We start from the raw sequence: 17,723 nt of genomic DNA, 5'->3' as shown, positions 1-17,723 counted from the left end.
CTCTCTGTACGTAAGTGTATTTTTACTATCACTCTACACCTTAAAGTGTGTGACAGAAACAAACACCGAAAAACACTATATGACACATACACCTGTATACACACACTGTATACAAGTATCTTTATGAGTTATAAAAATATAAGTATACTACTGAATATCTGAAAATTCTGTTAATAAATATAAAATTTGTATTTTAGCAGTGACTGTCTAGAAAGACAGAAAGATGACGATTCAGAGCATCACCCGGTTGCCAGATATTTATCTACACAGAAAGAAAAAAAATGCTTATTGGAATTTTGTACATGTCTGAACAGAACAGACGACGTTGGATTCTGTGTTTCAGACTTCAGCAAACAGCCTTTGAACTCATGTCTGTTAGTGATCTGTGGACACTGGTACTGAAGGTGCCCATTTGTGTCCACTCTGTGGTGTTAGTGTGGTGTAAGTGTATACTACTACGTTTTGGATGTGAGTTACAAGGAAGTTGGTCCCTCGTGTTGTAATCTCTGTGATACCACACCTGCTGGAAGATCAATATTCAGCAGATTTTGTCTGTGATTTCTAAGATTCGTATCGCCGTTCTGCAGCAGATAAAAGAGAAAATTTAATGATTAACAAAATACTTCGGCTGCAGAGCCTGGCATCACATGTCGTCCAGTGTTTTCCGTACACAAACTCAACTGTGGCTTTGACTCTTGAGGGCGTGTTACTTTGATTGATTCTCTTAATAAACTTCACACCAAGGAGTGCACGTTGGCGGTGCGCAGACTCACACCAGCTCCATATGGACAGGGTTAGTGCTGACGCCGACACTATTCTAGAGAAAATAAATAAAAACAATACAAGCCTCTGATACCAACTGCATCGTTTAGTCGCCCAAATCATCTCAAATCAGTAGAGGGTAGCCTAGATATGATTTAGTATTTTCATAACATCTGCAGTGTCTAAAGAGGAGGTCCAGGCCTTACACAGACATCACTGACAAGGAAAGGAAATCCGATGAGGACAGGACAGGACATGACTTTGGTTCAAAGACAAGGAAAGCGTTTGTTTATAGAACAAACGCTGCTTTCTTTCTTTTTACCACCAAGTACAACGTGCATATACTACAGCCACAGTTAAGAAAGGGGAGAAAGTAACATTTGGTTTAAAATATGTTTCCCTCCATTTCTGTTCAGGATTGTAGCTTTTAATTATTAATAAAATACAAAGGTAGTGAGTTTGTCTGCTGTTGGCTGATGTAATAACAAGGTAATCCAACATGGCGGCCTCAGACGTGTACTCTTCAGTGATGAAATGAACAGTTAAAGGTTTGGGGCCAGATTACCTTAAAATAATTTAGAATACGTGGTTTGTAAAAATAGAACTCACACTGTGTTACTTTAAAGTCATCTGTACTTAAATGTGTCGTTCATTTCTCACTTGTTTCGAGGGCAATTTGCAATAAAACTGTTGGGCTAAGAAATAAGGAATGATGTTCCCTGGGCATGGGTGTGTGAGTGTGTGTGTCTGTGTGAAGTGAGTTTTCAATCGCATGTCTCAGCATGCAGGAAGCTGTATTTCTGTTGTGTTGATCCTTTTCCTAGCGTTCGATTCTACTGAGTTAGCGATTTAAAGGGCAATACTAATGATCCAGAAAGTTAGCATTTTTATTCAAAGGTTTCTTAAATGTTAGAAAAAAAATGAACTTTCACTAATTGGTGACATTAAGTTGCAAGGGGAGGGGATCAAGTCCCACCTGTTAATCAGTGAGGGCGAGGACCACCCTGGTTCACGCTCACAGTCACACCTATGGTCAAATAAGAGTGCCCGGCGAAAACCTACGTGCACACGGGGCGTACATCGATCTCCACTCAGCAAAAATGGAACCAGTGCGACAGTGATCTTCCTCCTGTTAAGTCAAATATTTTAACAACATCAGTCACCATGTGACCCAAGTTGTAATTCCAAAATCTAGAAGTATTCCCTGTACCCTGATGAGCTCTGCTCCTGGATCACATCAGAGCTCTGGCGCAGCAGGTGCCAGAGAGTGAGATGACTCAGTTATGATACAACAGTGGGAAAGTTCATCTTTGTTAAGACTCTTCAGCCTCTGGTATTAGCCTCCCCCGTCAAGACACGCCAAATAAAGTAAGCCTTTACGGCCACCACAACCTGCCGTGCAACCTGCACCACACCGACCCAGAGCCGTGGTTATCCTGTGGACACTTCCACCTAAGCAGGGCTGGATTACAGTCTGTGGTTGATTTAGAGCAGGGGTGTCAAACTCATTTTGGTTCACAGACCACATGCAACCTAATTAGCTGACAAGTGGGCCGGACCAGTACAATCATTACCAGCGTAATCATAATAATAATAATAATTAACTATAAATAACAAGTCCATGTTTTTCCCCTTTGTTTTCATGTTTTCAACACATACAAGTATATTAGATATGTATGTATTATTTATTCATAATTAATGAAGTATAACTTTTCAACAAATATCCCAAACATGAAGTGTATTTTTTTATAAGTGGGCTGGACTGAACTGCCAAGCGGGCCGATTTTGGCCCCCGGACCGTATGTTTGACACACCTGATTTAGAGCAAGGTGAAGTATCCACTTATCCACTGCTTGGATTTAAACCTCATTAAGGTTTTTTTTCCCTTCACATTCTTGAACATGATCACGTGATCTCAGTCTAATTAAGCAGCATCGACCCAAACAGTGTTCAGAAATGAAGCTCCTCCAGAGCCAACAGAAAGACTATTGCCAAGATGACATGTCTGACCGGGCCCATCTGTTCATGTGCATGTGCTGCAGGAACCTGTCTGTTCTGGGGATGACGTGAACATTGGCATGCTCACACTGGTTCGCACGAAGCGGCCGACGTAGACGCCATAAAAATGTTTGCATGTTGAAACCGTGTTATATTTCCAATTGAACAGGCAGCGATGCGTTGTATCTGCACGCTTCAATATCTCCATCTGCTGTCAAGTGGGATTGAGTTCCCTGCATGGACAGGAGGAATGTTTTTAGGAACCAAACGACTCTTGATTTTAGACATTTTGTTCAGTATTTTTGTGCAACAAATAAAGGAAATATTGAAATTTAAATCATTTGCTTTGCCTCTGAAGAAATGCTATAGAATCTCGAAATGCCAAGCATTTATGAAGAACAACCTTTATTATTCAAATTGTCTTCATTTCATTCTACATTAATGATGTTTGTAGTGATTATAGCAACTGTTTTTAAAGGTTTATGCACTGACACTCCAGTGGTGAGTTATAGGAACGACTTCAGTTCAGAAAGAGAAAGTGCACCTGGTATCTACTAGATATTATTACAAGAAGGACGGAGGACGGTTTAAAGACATGACATGAATCCTGGGAAATGTTTTCACTGACCTCTGATTAACTGTTGTTCATTTTAAACAGTGGCCAGACCAAACAGGAAGTCGTCTGCTGCACCTGTGAGATCATGGTATGTATCACAGGCAGGGACATTTGTCCTGTGTTTTTAAGCACTTGTCCAATCACTGAGTTTCTTACTTCATTTATTTTTCTCCCACAGTTCCGTCAGGATAGATACTTGACGGATCCTACCAGACATTCAACCACCTTATGAGTACTTAGAAGGAACGAGCAGTAATTCAACAAAGGTGCCGTTGCGATGGCCGAGGCATCTGCACCACCTCTGTCCCCCTCCGACTATGACCTCATGACCCCACCTCCTGACCTGTGCGAGGCGTGCGGCCACAGTCACCAGCTGGAGGAGAATCACGAGTACCTCTACAAGGATGAGGTGGACGACGACCTGGTCTGTCACATTTGCCTGCAGCCGCTCATCAAGCCCCTGGACACGCCCTGTGGACATACGTACTGCCAGGAGTGTCTCACCAGTTTCCTGCTGGAGAGTGACTTTTGTCCCGTATGCCGCGCGCCCCTGATGCTTCAGAGCTGCAGGAAGCCCAGCCTGCTGGTTCACAAACTACTGGACAAACTCAGTGTGGCGTGTCCGTTCACTGACCACTGTGACGAGATCGTGGCACGTGGTGATCTGCAGGACCACATCAAGGGCAGGTAGGACAGTAAAACGAAACCCTATACACGTCTGGTTAATGCAGTGGTTCTCAGTTATTTTTATTTTGTCATGCCATGGGGACAGAAATGTTTCCACGCCCCCCAACACACAACACAACACATACACCCGCGAATTGAAATACTATTGAGAACCTGATAACATGATAGTATATTTTTATCTGTACGAACCACTGTATGAGTTGCTGCCACCTAGTGACTGGAGGCTTGTTATCATTCAAGCATTACAGCAGTGGTACACTAATGTCCAGTGTGCCATATTCCTATAGACGCCCCGCCCCCCACCGTGCCGCCCCACTATTTGAGAAGTACTGGGTTAATGGAACTTAGAATTCCTTGATCATTGTCTTTTCAACTAAGCAAACAACAACTTGTGCTACACTTAAAAAATACTGAGCATTTTGCTATTTACCTTAAACATCTGGGAAAACAATGACCTGGAGGTGGTGACCTGGAGGTGGCTCGTTAGCACTCTGCTAGCTCGTTAGCACTCTGCTAGCTCTCTGCTGATCATCATCATTCACACACCTTCAGTCTGACCGTGCATCAGGACTGGGCCCAATCTGACTGTTTACTCACATATTGAAGTCGGTGTTCTGTTTTTTCATACATTGAGGGTTCGTTTTCATAATTACTCATTAACACTCCCTCTGCCCACGGGCCACTGGGGTAATTAGTGTCCCACGCTACACATTACACACAGGCAGCAGAGGGTTTCTGCATTATTAGCAACTAACAGAAACTCAGGATGTACAAGGAAGAACTTGTTGTCTGCCTGTTCTCTCACTCTCTTCACCACCTACACACACACACACACACACACACACTGCTTCATCTTTCTGACTCCTTCCATTCCAGAGTGTTCTCCATCTTCATGTAGTGTGAATGGTGTAATGAGGTGCTGAGCTCTGAGGCCAGAACCCAGGAGAGTTCAGCCGCTGCTTCACAGTTGAAAAGAGTTATCTGTGGAGGTCAAAGGTTATGTTAAGGGAAAGGCTCTTCACAATGTCTTCAGGGATTTGATAAAGTCTGACTAAAGCTGCACTTTTCAGTATTTGGCTCTGTTTATATAGTTGTCTGATTTAATGTTGAGGTTGCTGAAATTCCAGTTAGCATTTGGTTTACCCATAGACTTTTAGTATTATTTTGAACTTCAACCAAGGCCATATTTACGTAGATTCTGTCCTGAAGTTGTAGTATATTTTAATAGTATGTTTGACAAATATAATTAATCCAAAACTCCAAGTGCATTGGCGAATTATCAGTTCCTGAAAATATAGTTTGTTTGTATGTCGACAGTGTGATTTCCTGTGTTGAACATCTGACGATGTAAAGACCCAGCTGTGCCAGAACACTGCAAAAACAAATGTCATCGTGAAGAAACACAGCCATAAATTGCTAGACATCTACATGCGACACAGTTCTTGTCTAATCGTGCTGTAACATTTTGGGCCCAGAGTCTGGCGCTGGCTCAGGAGTCGTCAGTGCTGAGACAGCCAACCATCTGGGCACAGCTAATTTGACACTCGTCCAATGACTCATGACCTTTATGGCTCTCTGAGTGAAGGAGTTGTTATTCTGAACATGTGTGCTGCAATCAGGAAGACAACCTCAACTGTTCCATTATTAGTATGTATTCACCAGAAGCTTCTTTGACTCCTTAATGTTTTCACATATTCATCAATGAAGTCAGTTGTTTTCCTTAAACATCCTGGTTCATCCCACGTACCTGTTGTAACAGCTTTTGGTTGTCTTGGCAAAAATGTCTACATTTAAGAATAGAAGAAAATCCTTCAAAATATATGATGGTATTTCAAAATAAAAGACTCTCTGGGGCATGTTTAAATGTTTTGTTGTTTTCACACGGTACATGTTAGCACTTAAAATGAAATATTGCAATTCTGTGAATAAAACCACTGCAGCCTCCACATGTAAGGCATTACATTACTGAAATCAATACTTCAACTTTACAAAAACAATTATAGTTTTTAACTTTTTTATATTTCTCTTAATTGCCCAAACTTCTTTTAAAAATCTCAGTTAATTCTAATAATTTTGAGCTATATAATGACCACTTCTCATTAGGTTTGAGGCCACAGAGGTCACTAATCATTTTGACCAGAGGAAACTGGCTTCACATTATACAGTAATGTTTCTGTTGACAGGCAAACCACCTTTAAAGCTGTGTTTTTTTCCCCCATCTTTTCTTTTAGTTGTAGTAAAAACTGATCTCCTCTCATCAGCACTCAGACTTTGACCTTTCCGGCAATTTCCCCGATTTTTTTCCAATTATCAAGCTGTATTTAAACCTCTTCCACTGAAGTGGAACGTGGCGTACGTGAGCGCACTGCATGCGATGAAGACATTTTTGTCAGTGTGTTAATGCACCAGTGTATGAAATGACTCCTGTGAGGCGAAACCAGCTTCTGTTCACAAACTGCATCCTGTCACAATCCAATTACATTTCCATTTCCTCCGTGCCCCGTGGTCCTGTCGCCGAGCACACTGTTTAAATACCACAGGACACCTGATTCTTTAGTATGCATGCGTGCAGGCATTGGTACACGCAAATACACACGGGCACACACACACACAATCAGCCTACAACCACACAATCCCAATCCATGAAATATTCATAGAAACAAAGTATTTACACCAGCTAAAAGTCTCTCTCAAGGGCAGCCGACAGTTCGGTGCAACGGAATTCAGACAGACAACAGAAGAAGTGAGAAGAGGAAAACAAGTACCAATAAGAACACATTACAATTAGATTAAACAGTCACCAAAAGTTGAACAAATCTGGGAATTGGGTTTAAATCAAATCAAAAGCAACAAATAACAACCTGGACAACCTGGTGTTTTATTTTCTTTATTTTCTTTATTTTTAACAGTGTTTAACATCCAGCTTTCCATCCACTAAGAAATGGACAGGATTTAAAGCAGTGTAGACAAAAGGCAGTAACCGCAGGCAAACTCACTGCAAACACTTTCAGAATCAAAGCATGACTTCAGGGTAAAGTCTCTCACCAACAAAAAAACACTGTGTTTCACTATTTAACATTAAATACAACAGTACAAAAATCATTTGGACGGTGGTTCAGAAATGATTTCCACAAGAAAATAACCGTGTTTTTCTTGTTTTGTTTTTTTTTTATTAACCTTTTCTCACAAGCCTGTTTTCGCTGAAGAGGAAATTGATTTTTTGGTTTGTTTTGGTCAGGCTGTTTTTCCTACACATGTAGGCAGATTCTTGAGTAATCAGACCAATCTGCAGCACAGGGGATCATCCATCGTGATGGGGAGGAGGGGTGAGAGTTTGGAGACAACATATTTTCTCCCTCCTCCTCACACTCTCCTTCAGGGGCCAGCATATGGCTGGGCAGTGGGAGGTGAATGCAGAGGTTGGACGTGCGTGTATGTGTGTGTGTGTGTGTGTGTGTGTGTGTTTGCCTGAGCCCATGTGTATGTGCAGCAGTATGACGAAGACAGAACCAATCAGAGCAGCACCAGGTACCTCCCCCCTCGTCTTGGTTTGGTCTGCTCCACCCCCCTCCCCCAGCCACCTCAGTGGTTTCTGCTGCAGTATAAGTCACAGCCTGCACCGTTCTCTCGGACATACACATCCATGCACACACACAGGCACACACACGCACATCCCAAGGAAAACAGACATCCACACACACGCATATCAGCGTAAATCCTCTTACAACTCGCCAGTGCCCAGAGCAGATTAAGAGGCTGCACATCACAAATTGTTTACCAAATGTACCACCTTTTCAAGGCTCTCCTTCCTCCTCTGCCTGCACTCTTTACTGTCCTCTCTGTGCAACAACAGGACTTCTCTTCTGCACCTGCTTCTGCTGCTTCCTTCTCCTGCACTTTGTCTTCAACCCCTGGCGACTGGCCCACTTGCCTCTGCAGTTGAGATGACCAGACAGCCCGCCTGAGGCACGGGAAGGAACTCACTGAGGTAGAGAGAGAGGGAGAGGGAAGAGGGTGAAAAGGTAGGAAGCTGGAAAGCAATTCCGATCTGAGAGCGCCTCTGGAGAAGAAAGGCGGGCGAGGAGGGTGGTCAGCACGGCCAGGTTGGGAGAATTGGAGGTGGAGGAGGAGGAGGAAGGGGAGGTGGGGGGCATAGAAGAGAAGCTTGAGTGCAAAGAGGAGATAAAGAGAGGGAAGAAGAGAAGGATTAGGGAAAAGGAAAAAGAAAAAGAAAAAGAAAAGATCAGACTGAGAGCGGACCATGAAGGCTCTGTTGCTGCTGGTCCTGCCCTGGCTCAGCCCAGCCAACTACACAGACAATTTGGGCAACCTGCACATCCTCTATTCTGAGCTGTGAGTACAACACTCCAACACCGCCTCCACCTGCATCCTCACATCGTTCCCCTCCGTCCACTCGCCATGCAGCTTTCAAATCATTCTGTATCTGTGTGTTGACTGTGGTCAGTCGTCTGTTTTGCGCTCGTGCAGTGATTTATTCCATACTGATGTTAACACTGTCAACATCATCATCATCACTTTGAGAGTCAAACTTTTGCCTCTGGGTGAAGAAAATCTAGTTTCTCAGCTTGTCAGTGCTGCTGTGGTAGTGTGACGCTGTAGAGACAGCAGGTGCAGTTCAGTGTATGTAACAGTAACAGTAACAGTAACAGTACTGCACCAGACTCTCTCCATTCTTCTCTCTTGTTTTCTCTTTTTCTTCCTCCTGCTGTTTGTTCACCGCAGCACGTGTGTGGATGTGTCTGTACTGATGACGTGTCTGTCAGTGAGCGTTGTGTTGTGTTATGATGAGAGTTGAGGAGAACACTGTGTTGGAAAGGCTCACACGGGCAGAGAAGTCAGTCATTGCATTTATTCTAAATAACAATAATAAGTCAACAGTGTACAACAGTGTATGTGACTGACGAGGAGATAACGTGCAGTGTGTCCGGTGTGGTTTTCTGCTCAGGACGTGAAAACAACGTCCCTGTAGTTTATGAGCTGCTCTGGGTTCATGAACTGGTGTTGAAAATAATGATAATAATAATGAAAATAATGATGATTCATTAGCGGCAATGTTTCTGTTTTTGTTTATGGACATTATTCCCACTGTTTCTTTAGTATGAGCCTGTAAAAACGATATGTTTATTTCACTTGAAAATACTGATAAACAACATTTACTCTGAGCATTTTGTATTTTTACCAAAAAGACAACAAACCATTAAAAACATGACGTTAGCAGGTCAGGGTTTTGTTGTTTCACAAAAACATAATGTTTTTACCGTAAAATCACTTTAAAACACTCCCTCAATTTGACCCTGAACTAATTAGACCAAAATAATACGATGAGCAATAGATAAAATCCCGCTCTTGTCATTCGCTGTTTTTCAAGAGTGAAATTTCATTCAAACAGAACAGACACTGTGGAGACAAGAATACTAAATAGACACATAAATGAAGGGAGAATGGACCAGTGTAGGCAGAGTGGGTCAGTGAGAAGGGATGAATCAGTCACATTCAGTCATATGTGAATTGGTAGAAGAGGTGGAGGAGGAAGAGGAGGAGGAGGAGGAGATAAAGGAAAAGGTGCAATAAGAATGTTAGTGACGTGGCTGAGCAGTTGCTTAGAGGAGAAGATGGGAGGAGAGAAGGTCACATCATGAACCCAGCCTCCATCTGTCCGTACATGTGGCTGCCATGGTGATGTGTGTGAGTGATTTCAATGAGCACTTTGTTTGAAAAGAGCCGATCAGCTGTGGAGTTATTGACAGCTGAGAATAGAATTCTGTGAGGAGGTGGAGAGGGCTGATTATGACATGACACAGACAGAAACCAGGGCCAGACAAACACAACGTGGTGTTTTTCTGCCTGGCTGGAAGGCAGTGGTGTGTCATTTGTCTTCATCCATACTGGTGACAGGAGAAGCCTCCGGTCCGGAGCCTGTGTCCACGGCCTCTGCTTAGTCTTGGTGTTTCCTGCTCACTCACCTCTGTCCCTAAAATCTTTACTTTCTGATGTCTTTTAATTTAGGGGGAGGAGGGAGAAAAATGCCCTGACAGACTCCCTTGCCAAGTCAACACATTCATTATAGCTTCATCGATCACTGTCATTACTAAAAACCTAAGTTCTCACTGAAAAAAAAAAATTTAAAAAATATATTTTTTAAAATGACCTACCAGAGGGCCCGCCCCCTTACATGAGAACCACTGGATTAACCTATGCTCATGTTCTGTACCGCTGGATTTGGTTTGACTGATCATGACTTACATGTGTTTTATCTACTGTCCTATCAGCCCTCATCTCTGAGGTGTTTGATGACTAAATATCTGTGGGAAATACCAGCGCCCTGGACATTTTCATCATGGAAACAACACCTAACTCCATTAGTCACCTGTCTACCATGTATTTGCTAAATATGAATAACAGAAACCACCAGTTTAGTATCCAGCATTTAGAGCGCACCACACCATGACCTCCAGGGCGTCAACACCACTAATGAGATGTTTGTTTGAATCAAATATTAATTCCATCCCTGTAGCCGGGCAGCTCCGCAGCTTCTTCATTGTATTACAGCTCCCCAAAATCACAGCCACTGCCAGGGGGATTGTGCCTGTGCAATCAAAATCAACCTCCCTCTGTCTACCTCCTCATTAAACCTCTGCAGCTCACAACAAAGAAAAATGTATTTAAATCAGCTTAATTGTTTCATAATGGGATTTACACCGCCGAAGCACTCGCACTGCTCTATCACGGGAGCGTTTCTATGCACGACTGGACAAAGTCAACAAGAACAACGGTGTGAATCAGTAGTCGCCGCGCACATAATCGAGCATGAAGGAAAACATGAGGGAAGAGTGTGCACAGAGGACGGAGCAAAGTTGTTTGCAAACAAACAGATGTATAAAATTTAACACTGCAAATGACACATGACACGACTGGGTGACATTTACCACTGTGACAAGGACATTTCAGATTAACATAAGTGTGTTTGATGGATGCTTTAATGATTAATGGCTGCCGTACATTACAGCCTGACTGCTGCTAACAGTTTTTGAAGCATGACGTCTTTTTATTGAGTTTAGATTGAGCAGCTGACTGAGCAGGAACCCAGCCCAGCGTGTTTGTGTGTAGGTAAACTGTCATATGAACACTAGCCTACTGACTGTCAGGACTACTGTGTATCAGGCAGTTGAACAGTGGCACATGGAGGCAGAGAAAGCAGGACACAGCCAGGGGCCAGTGTGACAACCAGAGAGAAATATAGGTTAAAAGGTGCCAGCGGCGATTTAAGATGGCAGCCTGGTGGTCATACTTTATGATCATCTGCTGTAGTAGTGATGTGTCCTACTACTGTGGGATCCATTGAAGAAAATGTAAGTACCAGGTTAGAGAACATTTTGCTTTTGAACACCTTACATACAGCAGAGGGCTCGCTCTGCCACGGAGCACTGATTGAATCAGCTGTCAGGCCCCTCCCACCCCCGCTCTTTTTTTTTGACAGGTATTTTCTTTGAGATTGTCATCATGGTTGAAACCAGACACTGACAGAGTAAACAGTGCATGAACGTCCCTTCCAGCCTGATCATGGGGTCAGGACTGAACTGATGATGGCACAGATCGATTGGCTAAAAAAGAAAAAGATGACTCAGCGTTTCAGTACCAGTGTCAGTGAACACTGTGGTAGATGGGCGGCCTCTTCAGTGTAACATTTAAAACACACAATGCGTCACGGCAAGTGAGGAAAAACCTGCCCGGCCAGCCCTGTGCTCAGGAGTGTCATTAAAAGTTTAAACACAAAGGCAGGATTTAAGTCCAGTGTGAACTGATGAACACGTTCACTTTTGGTTTTTGAACACTCACTGTCAAAGACTAGTAACCAGTCACGCCTAACTAGGGCCTGACCTCTTACTGATGGATAATGGATGTAGATCTTCATGAGAATCAAGAACATGAGATTAACCCTCACAGCAATCAACACAGTAGTCCATCCTCTAATTAACACTACTACACAACATTAACTAGATTACTCCACAGCTCTGAACTCCCCCACCTCTCACCACCCTTTTTATTTCCTTATACTCTATATAGCATAGTATAGCATAGCGCAGTATAGTGTATAGTATAGTGGCATTCTATTCTATTCTGTCAATTGTTCTGTTATAGCAAAGGTGATAAAATTACAAATCGGTGCTCTCTTTCAATTGTAACGCTATATATATATACATATATATACATATATATATGTGTGTGTGTGTGTGTGTATATATATAGATAGATATAGATATAGATATATACTGAAAGGTATCTGCTTTGACAGCACCCTCTCCCACATCCCCACGCCCCTACAGCTCTGCTCAGTGCCCCAAAGGGAGAGCTCGCCCCCCACATTGTCCACCACTGCAGTAATATTTCTCTGCAAAATTATGTACTGTATATTTAACCAAATCTAACTGGGTGCTACAGCTGCACAGTACACTGCAGAACAGTGTAATGCAGTGTTTGTATATAGTAAAGTGTATAGTATAGTATAGTATAGTATAGTATAGTATAGTATAGTATAGTATAGTATAGTATAGTAAAATAAAATATAAATCAATGAGGATTCCAGTAGACAGTGTTAATGTTTTTCAACTCAAAAAGAAAGTGTGTTATGGGAAACATCTAGGACAACAACAACTCTCTGAGGTGTTGTTCTCTCAGCCCAAAGCTACTATAGTATATAGTTACCGTATTATCTCCTGGTCTGCTCATGTATCTGCTCAGTCGCATCTTTAAGGTTTGTTATACTTTTTTATACTATCATAATCCAAGCTGTTGTGTTGGTTTGGTGGTAAGAACATGTTGACTAACAGAGACAGGATGGAATATTGCACCAACTGTGTCTGTGTCACTGCAGTTCTATCAGAGCTCTGAAAATAGACTAATTCTGTTAGCTGCTGTCACACTCTTTGTCACACAAGGAAAACCTCCCATATTTATCACACAGTGAAGTAAAGGAGAGAAACTGCCAGGCTGAAAATATAACTGATGATTGGTTTATTTTTGTCTCGTGTTCTAACACCTAATATAAGCAACAGCAACAATCCCAGTTTGGGCTCGGATTATTTATTATCTAATATATTTCAGTACTTATATAAATAAATAAGAACAACAGTAGTTATTTTAGTTATTTATTTGAGATATGAAATCTCCTTTTCAAGGGAGTGCTGAGCAAATAAAGCGGAAAAAAAAAAAACAATCTGGATCCTCAGCTGGGATAAAATGAACATTTTCAGTAGATTATGGGGCAGAGGGATTATTAGGGCTAGTCTTGATAATCCACTCACCCTGAAAAATAATTGGAGAAATTAACATGCTAGATGAGTAAGACATCACATTAATGATATAGTGTCAAAGCGAAGGTCTCTAAAAGCGTCACGGGTAATTAGCTGGGAGGGTAATTATCATCTTTTATTTGCCATACGTTTGAATTGAAGCTTCAGAAGAGAACGCTGCTGCAATAAATAGCTTACTTGTAATAATGATTGCCCTGACAGCTTTGCGTAAACATTCAATTTTTTCGTGGTTACACCCAGAGGTATGTTTGTGAAGAAACGACGGCGAGGAAGAAAATATGTATGCCAAGTATGTGTGTGTGTGGAAAGCATTCCGCCTCCACGTCGTACAGACATAATTGACTTGTTTACTTTGGCCCTAAAGCCCCGAGACCACCCTAGTGAGAAAGACAAGGCTTTCCTGTCACACTCAGCTGCCTGGAACCTCAGACAGCACAGACTCTGTCCTTGGACACCACAGGTCGTACGTTTAAGATGAACACAGCTGAGGTACACTCACAGCTTCAAGGCATCTCTAATTCCCACAGATCTCAATTAGAAACATTCATTAAGCAGTCAGACACTGAACAAAGATAGGTGCTGAAGACAAATAGAAGAGTTTGTGAAGTAACAGCTCACTAAAGAATACTGTACACCTTCGTTGGTTTCTATAATATTTTAGCTATGAACGTGGATGTATTAGTTGAATATTTCTGCATTCGACAGCAGTACTGCACAAAAAAGGAATGTTCACTTAGTCTTTAACTCCATACAGTCAGTGGATGCAGATACCAGTGCGTATTATTATTGTGAGTATCTGCAGTGATGGTATTTTCCTAGGTTTTTAATCAAAAATATTGCTTATTTACTCAGTTGAGGGACATGCTGGTGTAAAGAACAAACAGAATACTTATTAGTGTAATAACTAAAACAATAAAGATATATAACTTAGCGCCCTCACATGGTTGACCATCCAATGTTTTGTAGTGTTATGTTAGTGAGTCAAGACTGACATTACACATACTGTACGTAAGCTTTATAACAGTTAAAATAATAATAATAAACAGTTAATAAATTCAATAACATCCAGTAACATAGAGGAAGGTCAATCCCTGGTTCTTTGGGAAGCATGAGTGGGATGAATTACTACTGAACACAGGATATGACTCGGCTAGGAAAGAGAGCACAGGTCAGCCTTCAGTGTTGTAGAAGTGGAAGTTATTCAGGTTGGATTAAAGGACTTGAGCAGTTTGTGTGAGGACTTTTTGACAACAATATGATGGCCATAGTGACTCAGAACTGTAACAAGTCCCCGAATCAGGGCATTTTGTGTAAAAATTGTACCTAATCATCACTGGTGTAGCGACCCCTGGTGACTGGCAATTAAAAAATGATTAAGTTTGCCTGTTTCATCTTTTGTAAAATCCTTACAATAATAATAAAAACAACCAATTACACCTTTAATAAACACATGGTTTATGATACAAAGTCTTAGAGAACTGTTGGTTTTTAAATGATATCCTTTGCTTGAAATCTAGTTGTTTCTCTTCACTAAGTAATCCTATCACGCCAAATATGGCCAGTGTTTTATGCATCCTTGGTTTTCCCTGTGTTTACGCTGCCATTAAATATTCAGTTATAGCCCACCTATCTTACAGCCCAGGAGAACGGCTGCTGCTACTCCTGTTTTCTTCTGAGCTAGGGTTGAAGCAGAGCCTGGTTTTGATCCAGCTCATTAAAACCCAGTTGATGTTTGCGCTGATGGCCCCACGGAGACAGCCACAGAGACAGGCCAGTGTTATTCCTGCCTCTGATGGAGCAACCTCAAAGGTTTTATGGCTTACAGGTGGAAGGAAATATCCAACAGAAGAATACCACACTCTTTAGAGATCCTTTCAAGAACTTAAATTTGTAATTTAACGTTATGGGTCTGATGGTTTTGTTTTTGTTTTTTTTTACCATACATAGAAATAATCTGTTAGTTTAATCTCTTGTATGACAGTTGCTTTTCTTTGCTCCATATTGAGAAATGTATCAATCAACAGACCTTGTGTGGAATCATTTTGAATGTGATCTAGATACAACCATGTTTTGTCTTCGTCCTTTTTATGGAATGTTGTAACTACTTATTGAATTGTAAATATCATTAGGATACAGATTGCGGATTAAGATTACCAATCCTGCTTTTGGGCGGTCCATGTACTAAAAGCCTCAGGCTGGAGAAATTGCTCCTGTAACCAAATTGACCTTTGACCTGAACGTTAATAAGAGTTTTTCACCTTTAACTCAATGGCAGTGACAACAAAATGTACTGTAGGTCAATTCATCATTTCCACTGTTTTATCCATTTGCCATAATGAACACATGATGGCTATTGTACATTCTGACATTGAGGTGTGTATACTGTGTGTGCAGGTGTAAGGGAGCCTCACACTATGGGCTCTCCGCAGACAGGAAGAGGCGCTCACAGGAGGGCGAATGCACCGACAGTACGTCAGAACTCACCATTGCAACGCTGCCCGGCGACGGGCCCACGTCCTCTGCTGCGGTTGCCCTCCTGTCAGATGAGCAAGGTTTGGTCAATCCCGCTTTTGACCCCAGCATGGAGGACAACAGCCAATCAGGCAGCACAACCAGCCTGGCCGCTCGCAGCAGCAGCAAGAAGCGTAAGTGAGGCCTGATGTGGGATTCAGGCATTCATGACATTGTTAATCCTACGTTGAAATCAACAGAGAAAAATGGAGAAAGTGGGAGACAGAAAAATATAGGTGTGTGTGTGTGGCGGGGTGGTGGTGGGAGGGGGTCAGGAGTGTGTGGTAAAACAGTGACAGATGAAAAATCAATAGACTGTAGAAGTGTAGAGAACCTTCTAGTTACTCTTACACAGTCACACTTGTGTGTCCTTAGGCATACTCATGCCCACCGACTCTTGACATATAACCCAGCTCCTTGTTCTACTTTTACAGTCTTTGTTTTCCCTAATGGTCTTTGATGGAAATCCAATTAGCCAATTAGCCCCACTGCCCTGTTTTTTTTTTTTTTTCGAATCCATAAAACTCTCTGTGGAAAACTGAGCAGAGACCAAGAGGAAAAGTCAATAAAAGGACATTTGTATTTTCCATTTTAAAAAAAAGTTAGTTATACCACCGTGGCGTCGTCATCAAATGTCACCCCTGATATCATGGAGGGAAAACCATAGAACCCAGCACCAGCACTGTAGGCTTGGGCAGCAGCACAACCTCTACCACAAACGTCACTACTGCTGAACAAGCTGTCAACTCTAGGAGCAGCATGGGCTTTTAAAGAATAATGTGGCTGTCAGGAGTCCTTGCATCTCCCTAAGCCTGCNAAGGATGCTGCAGAGGCTGCCCTGCGCTCATGCAGCTGAGCCAGGCTCTCCACTAGAGCCTCCTATTCCCTGTACCTCACAAGTATCACTGCAAGGGTCGTTGTTTATATCGTTGTGACAAACTCCCCCTCTGTACCCTCACTGCTGTTGTTGCACAACTGTGAAACTAAACTCACAAGGATGGGATTCATAAACGCAGCAACAAAGCCACCAGCTAACACAGCTGCCCCATCATACAAAAGATGTATTATTGGGGGGTTATTGAAAGCTTAACCATAACAAAATGAAATGCGGTGCATTTTTTTTTTTTTCCAATAACTTACAGACACTGCGGCGGACACGCTGCAAATCTGGGATAGAGATAAGTGTGAAGATGGAAAACAAACTCTGACCAATCTTCGCAAAAGTTTCTTCATTTTCTTTCAAATTGATCCAAAACTACGCCACGGGGCAGTCTGCTAAACTGATGTTTATACTTCAGCGAATGTTGTCCTTAACCTGCAACAGAACATTCAAGTGTGTTCAGTTGTTGCTTATTTCACAAACACAGCCCATTGTCTCCAATGGTTCTGACATCCTGGTCACAAGGTCAGTGAAACAGATAGAAAAATATATACTCCATCATGACAATAACTTGGTTTTGTCCCACTAACAGCTACGGTACAGTCTCAACTCTAAAATTCCTACATGCTTTCATCAATATTGTTACCAACTGGGTTTGTTTTCACCGGTGAGGAAGACTGTTTTGACCATGTGCAATCACGAGGAACAGTAAGAAAATGCAGACAGGGGGCAGTGTCCGTGCAGCAAACAGTACATTTTGCTTCATTCTGCTAAATCTGCCGATGTATTTTTAACTAAATGGGTGTGAAGAGCCATTTGATTGGCTGTGAGGATGGCCCCTTCAGACATGTCCGGGCATGTTGAGGGTGAGGTAATCTACTGTATTATAAAGGACCTCTCTGTCTCCTCCTGTGTCTCCTCTGCAGTCAGAAATTTT

General features: G+C 42.2%; 1 protein-coding gene across 4 annotated transcripts in view; it reads left to right on the top strand.

Moving 5' to 3' along the window:
- Positions 1–17,723, top strand: part of lnx1 (ligand of numb-protein X 1) — a 55,849-nt gene that overhangs the window by 8,197 nt on the left and 29,929 nt on the right. For 3 of the 4 annotated variants that reach the window (XM_025054077.1, XM_025054078.1, XM_025054076.1), the window contains exons 2-4: positions 3,419–3,464; positions 3,555–4,063; positions 15,790–16,040. In XM_025054077.1, the coding sequence (XP_024909845.1) occupies positions 3,654–4,063; positions 15,790–16,040 (661 nt within the window). In that variant the 5' untranslated portion in view covers positions 3,419–3,464; positions 3,555–3,653. Of the gene's footprint in view, positions 1–3,418; positions 3,465–3,554; positions 4,064–7,196; positions 8,417–15,789; positions 16,041–17,723 lie in introns of those variants that run through there. The other variant, XM_017031305.2, reaches the window with a different exon arrangement.

This window comes from Cynoglossus semilaevis, chromosome 2 (assembly GCF_000523025.1).
Source record: "Cynoglossus semilaevis isolate Cse_v1.0 chromosome 2, Cse_v1.0, whole genome shotgun sequence".
In the NCBI taxonomy this organism is placed as follows: domain Eukaryota; kingdom Metazoa; phylum Chordata; class Actinopteri; order Pleuronectiformes; family Cynoglossidae; genus Cynoglossus; species Cynoglossus semilaevis.
Note: the sequence above shows the minus strand (reverse complement) of the source record. Positions and strands in the feature narration are given on the sequence as shown.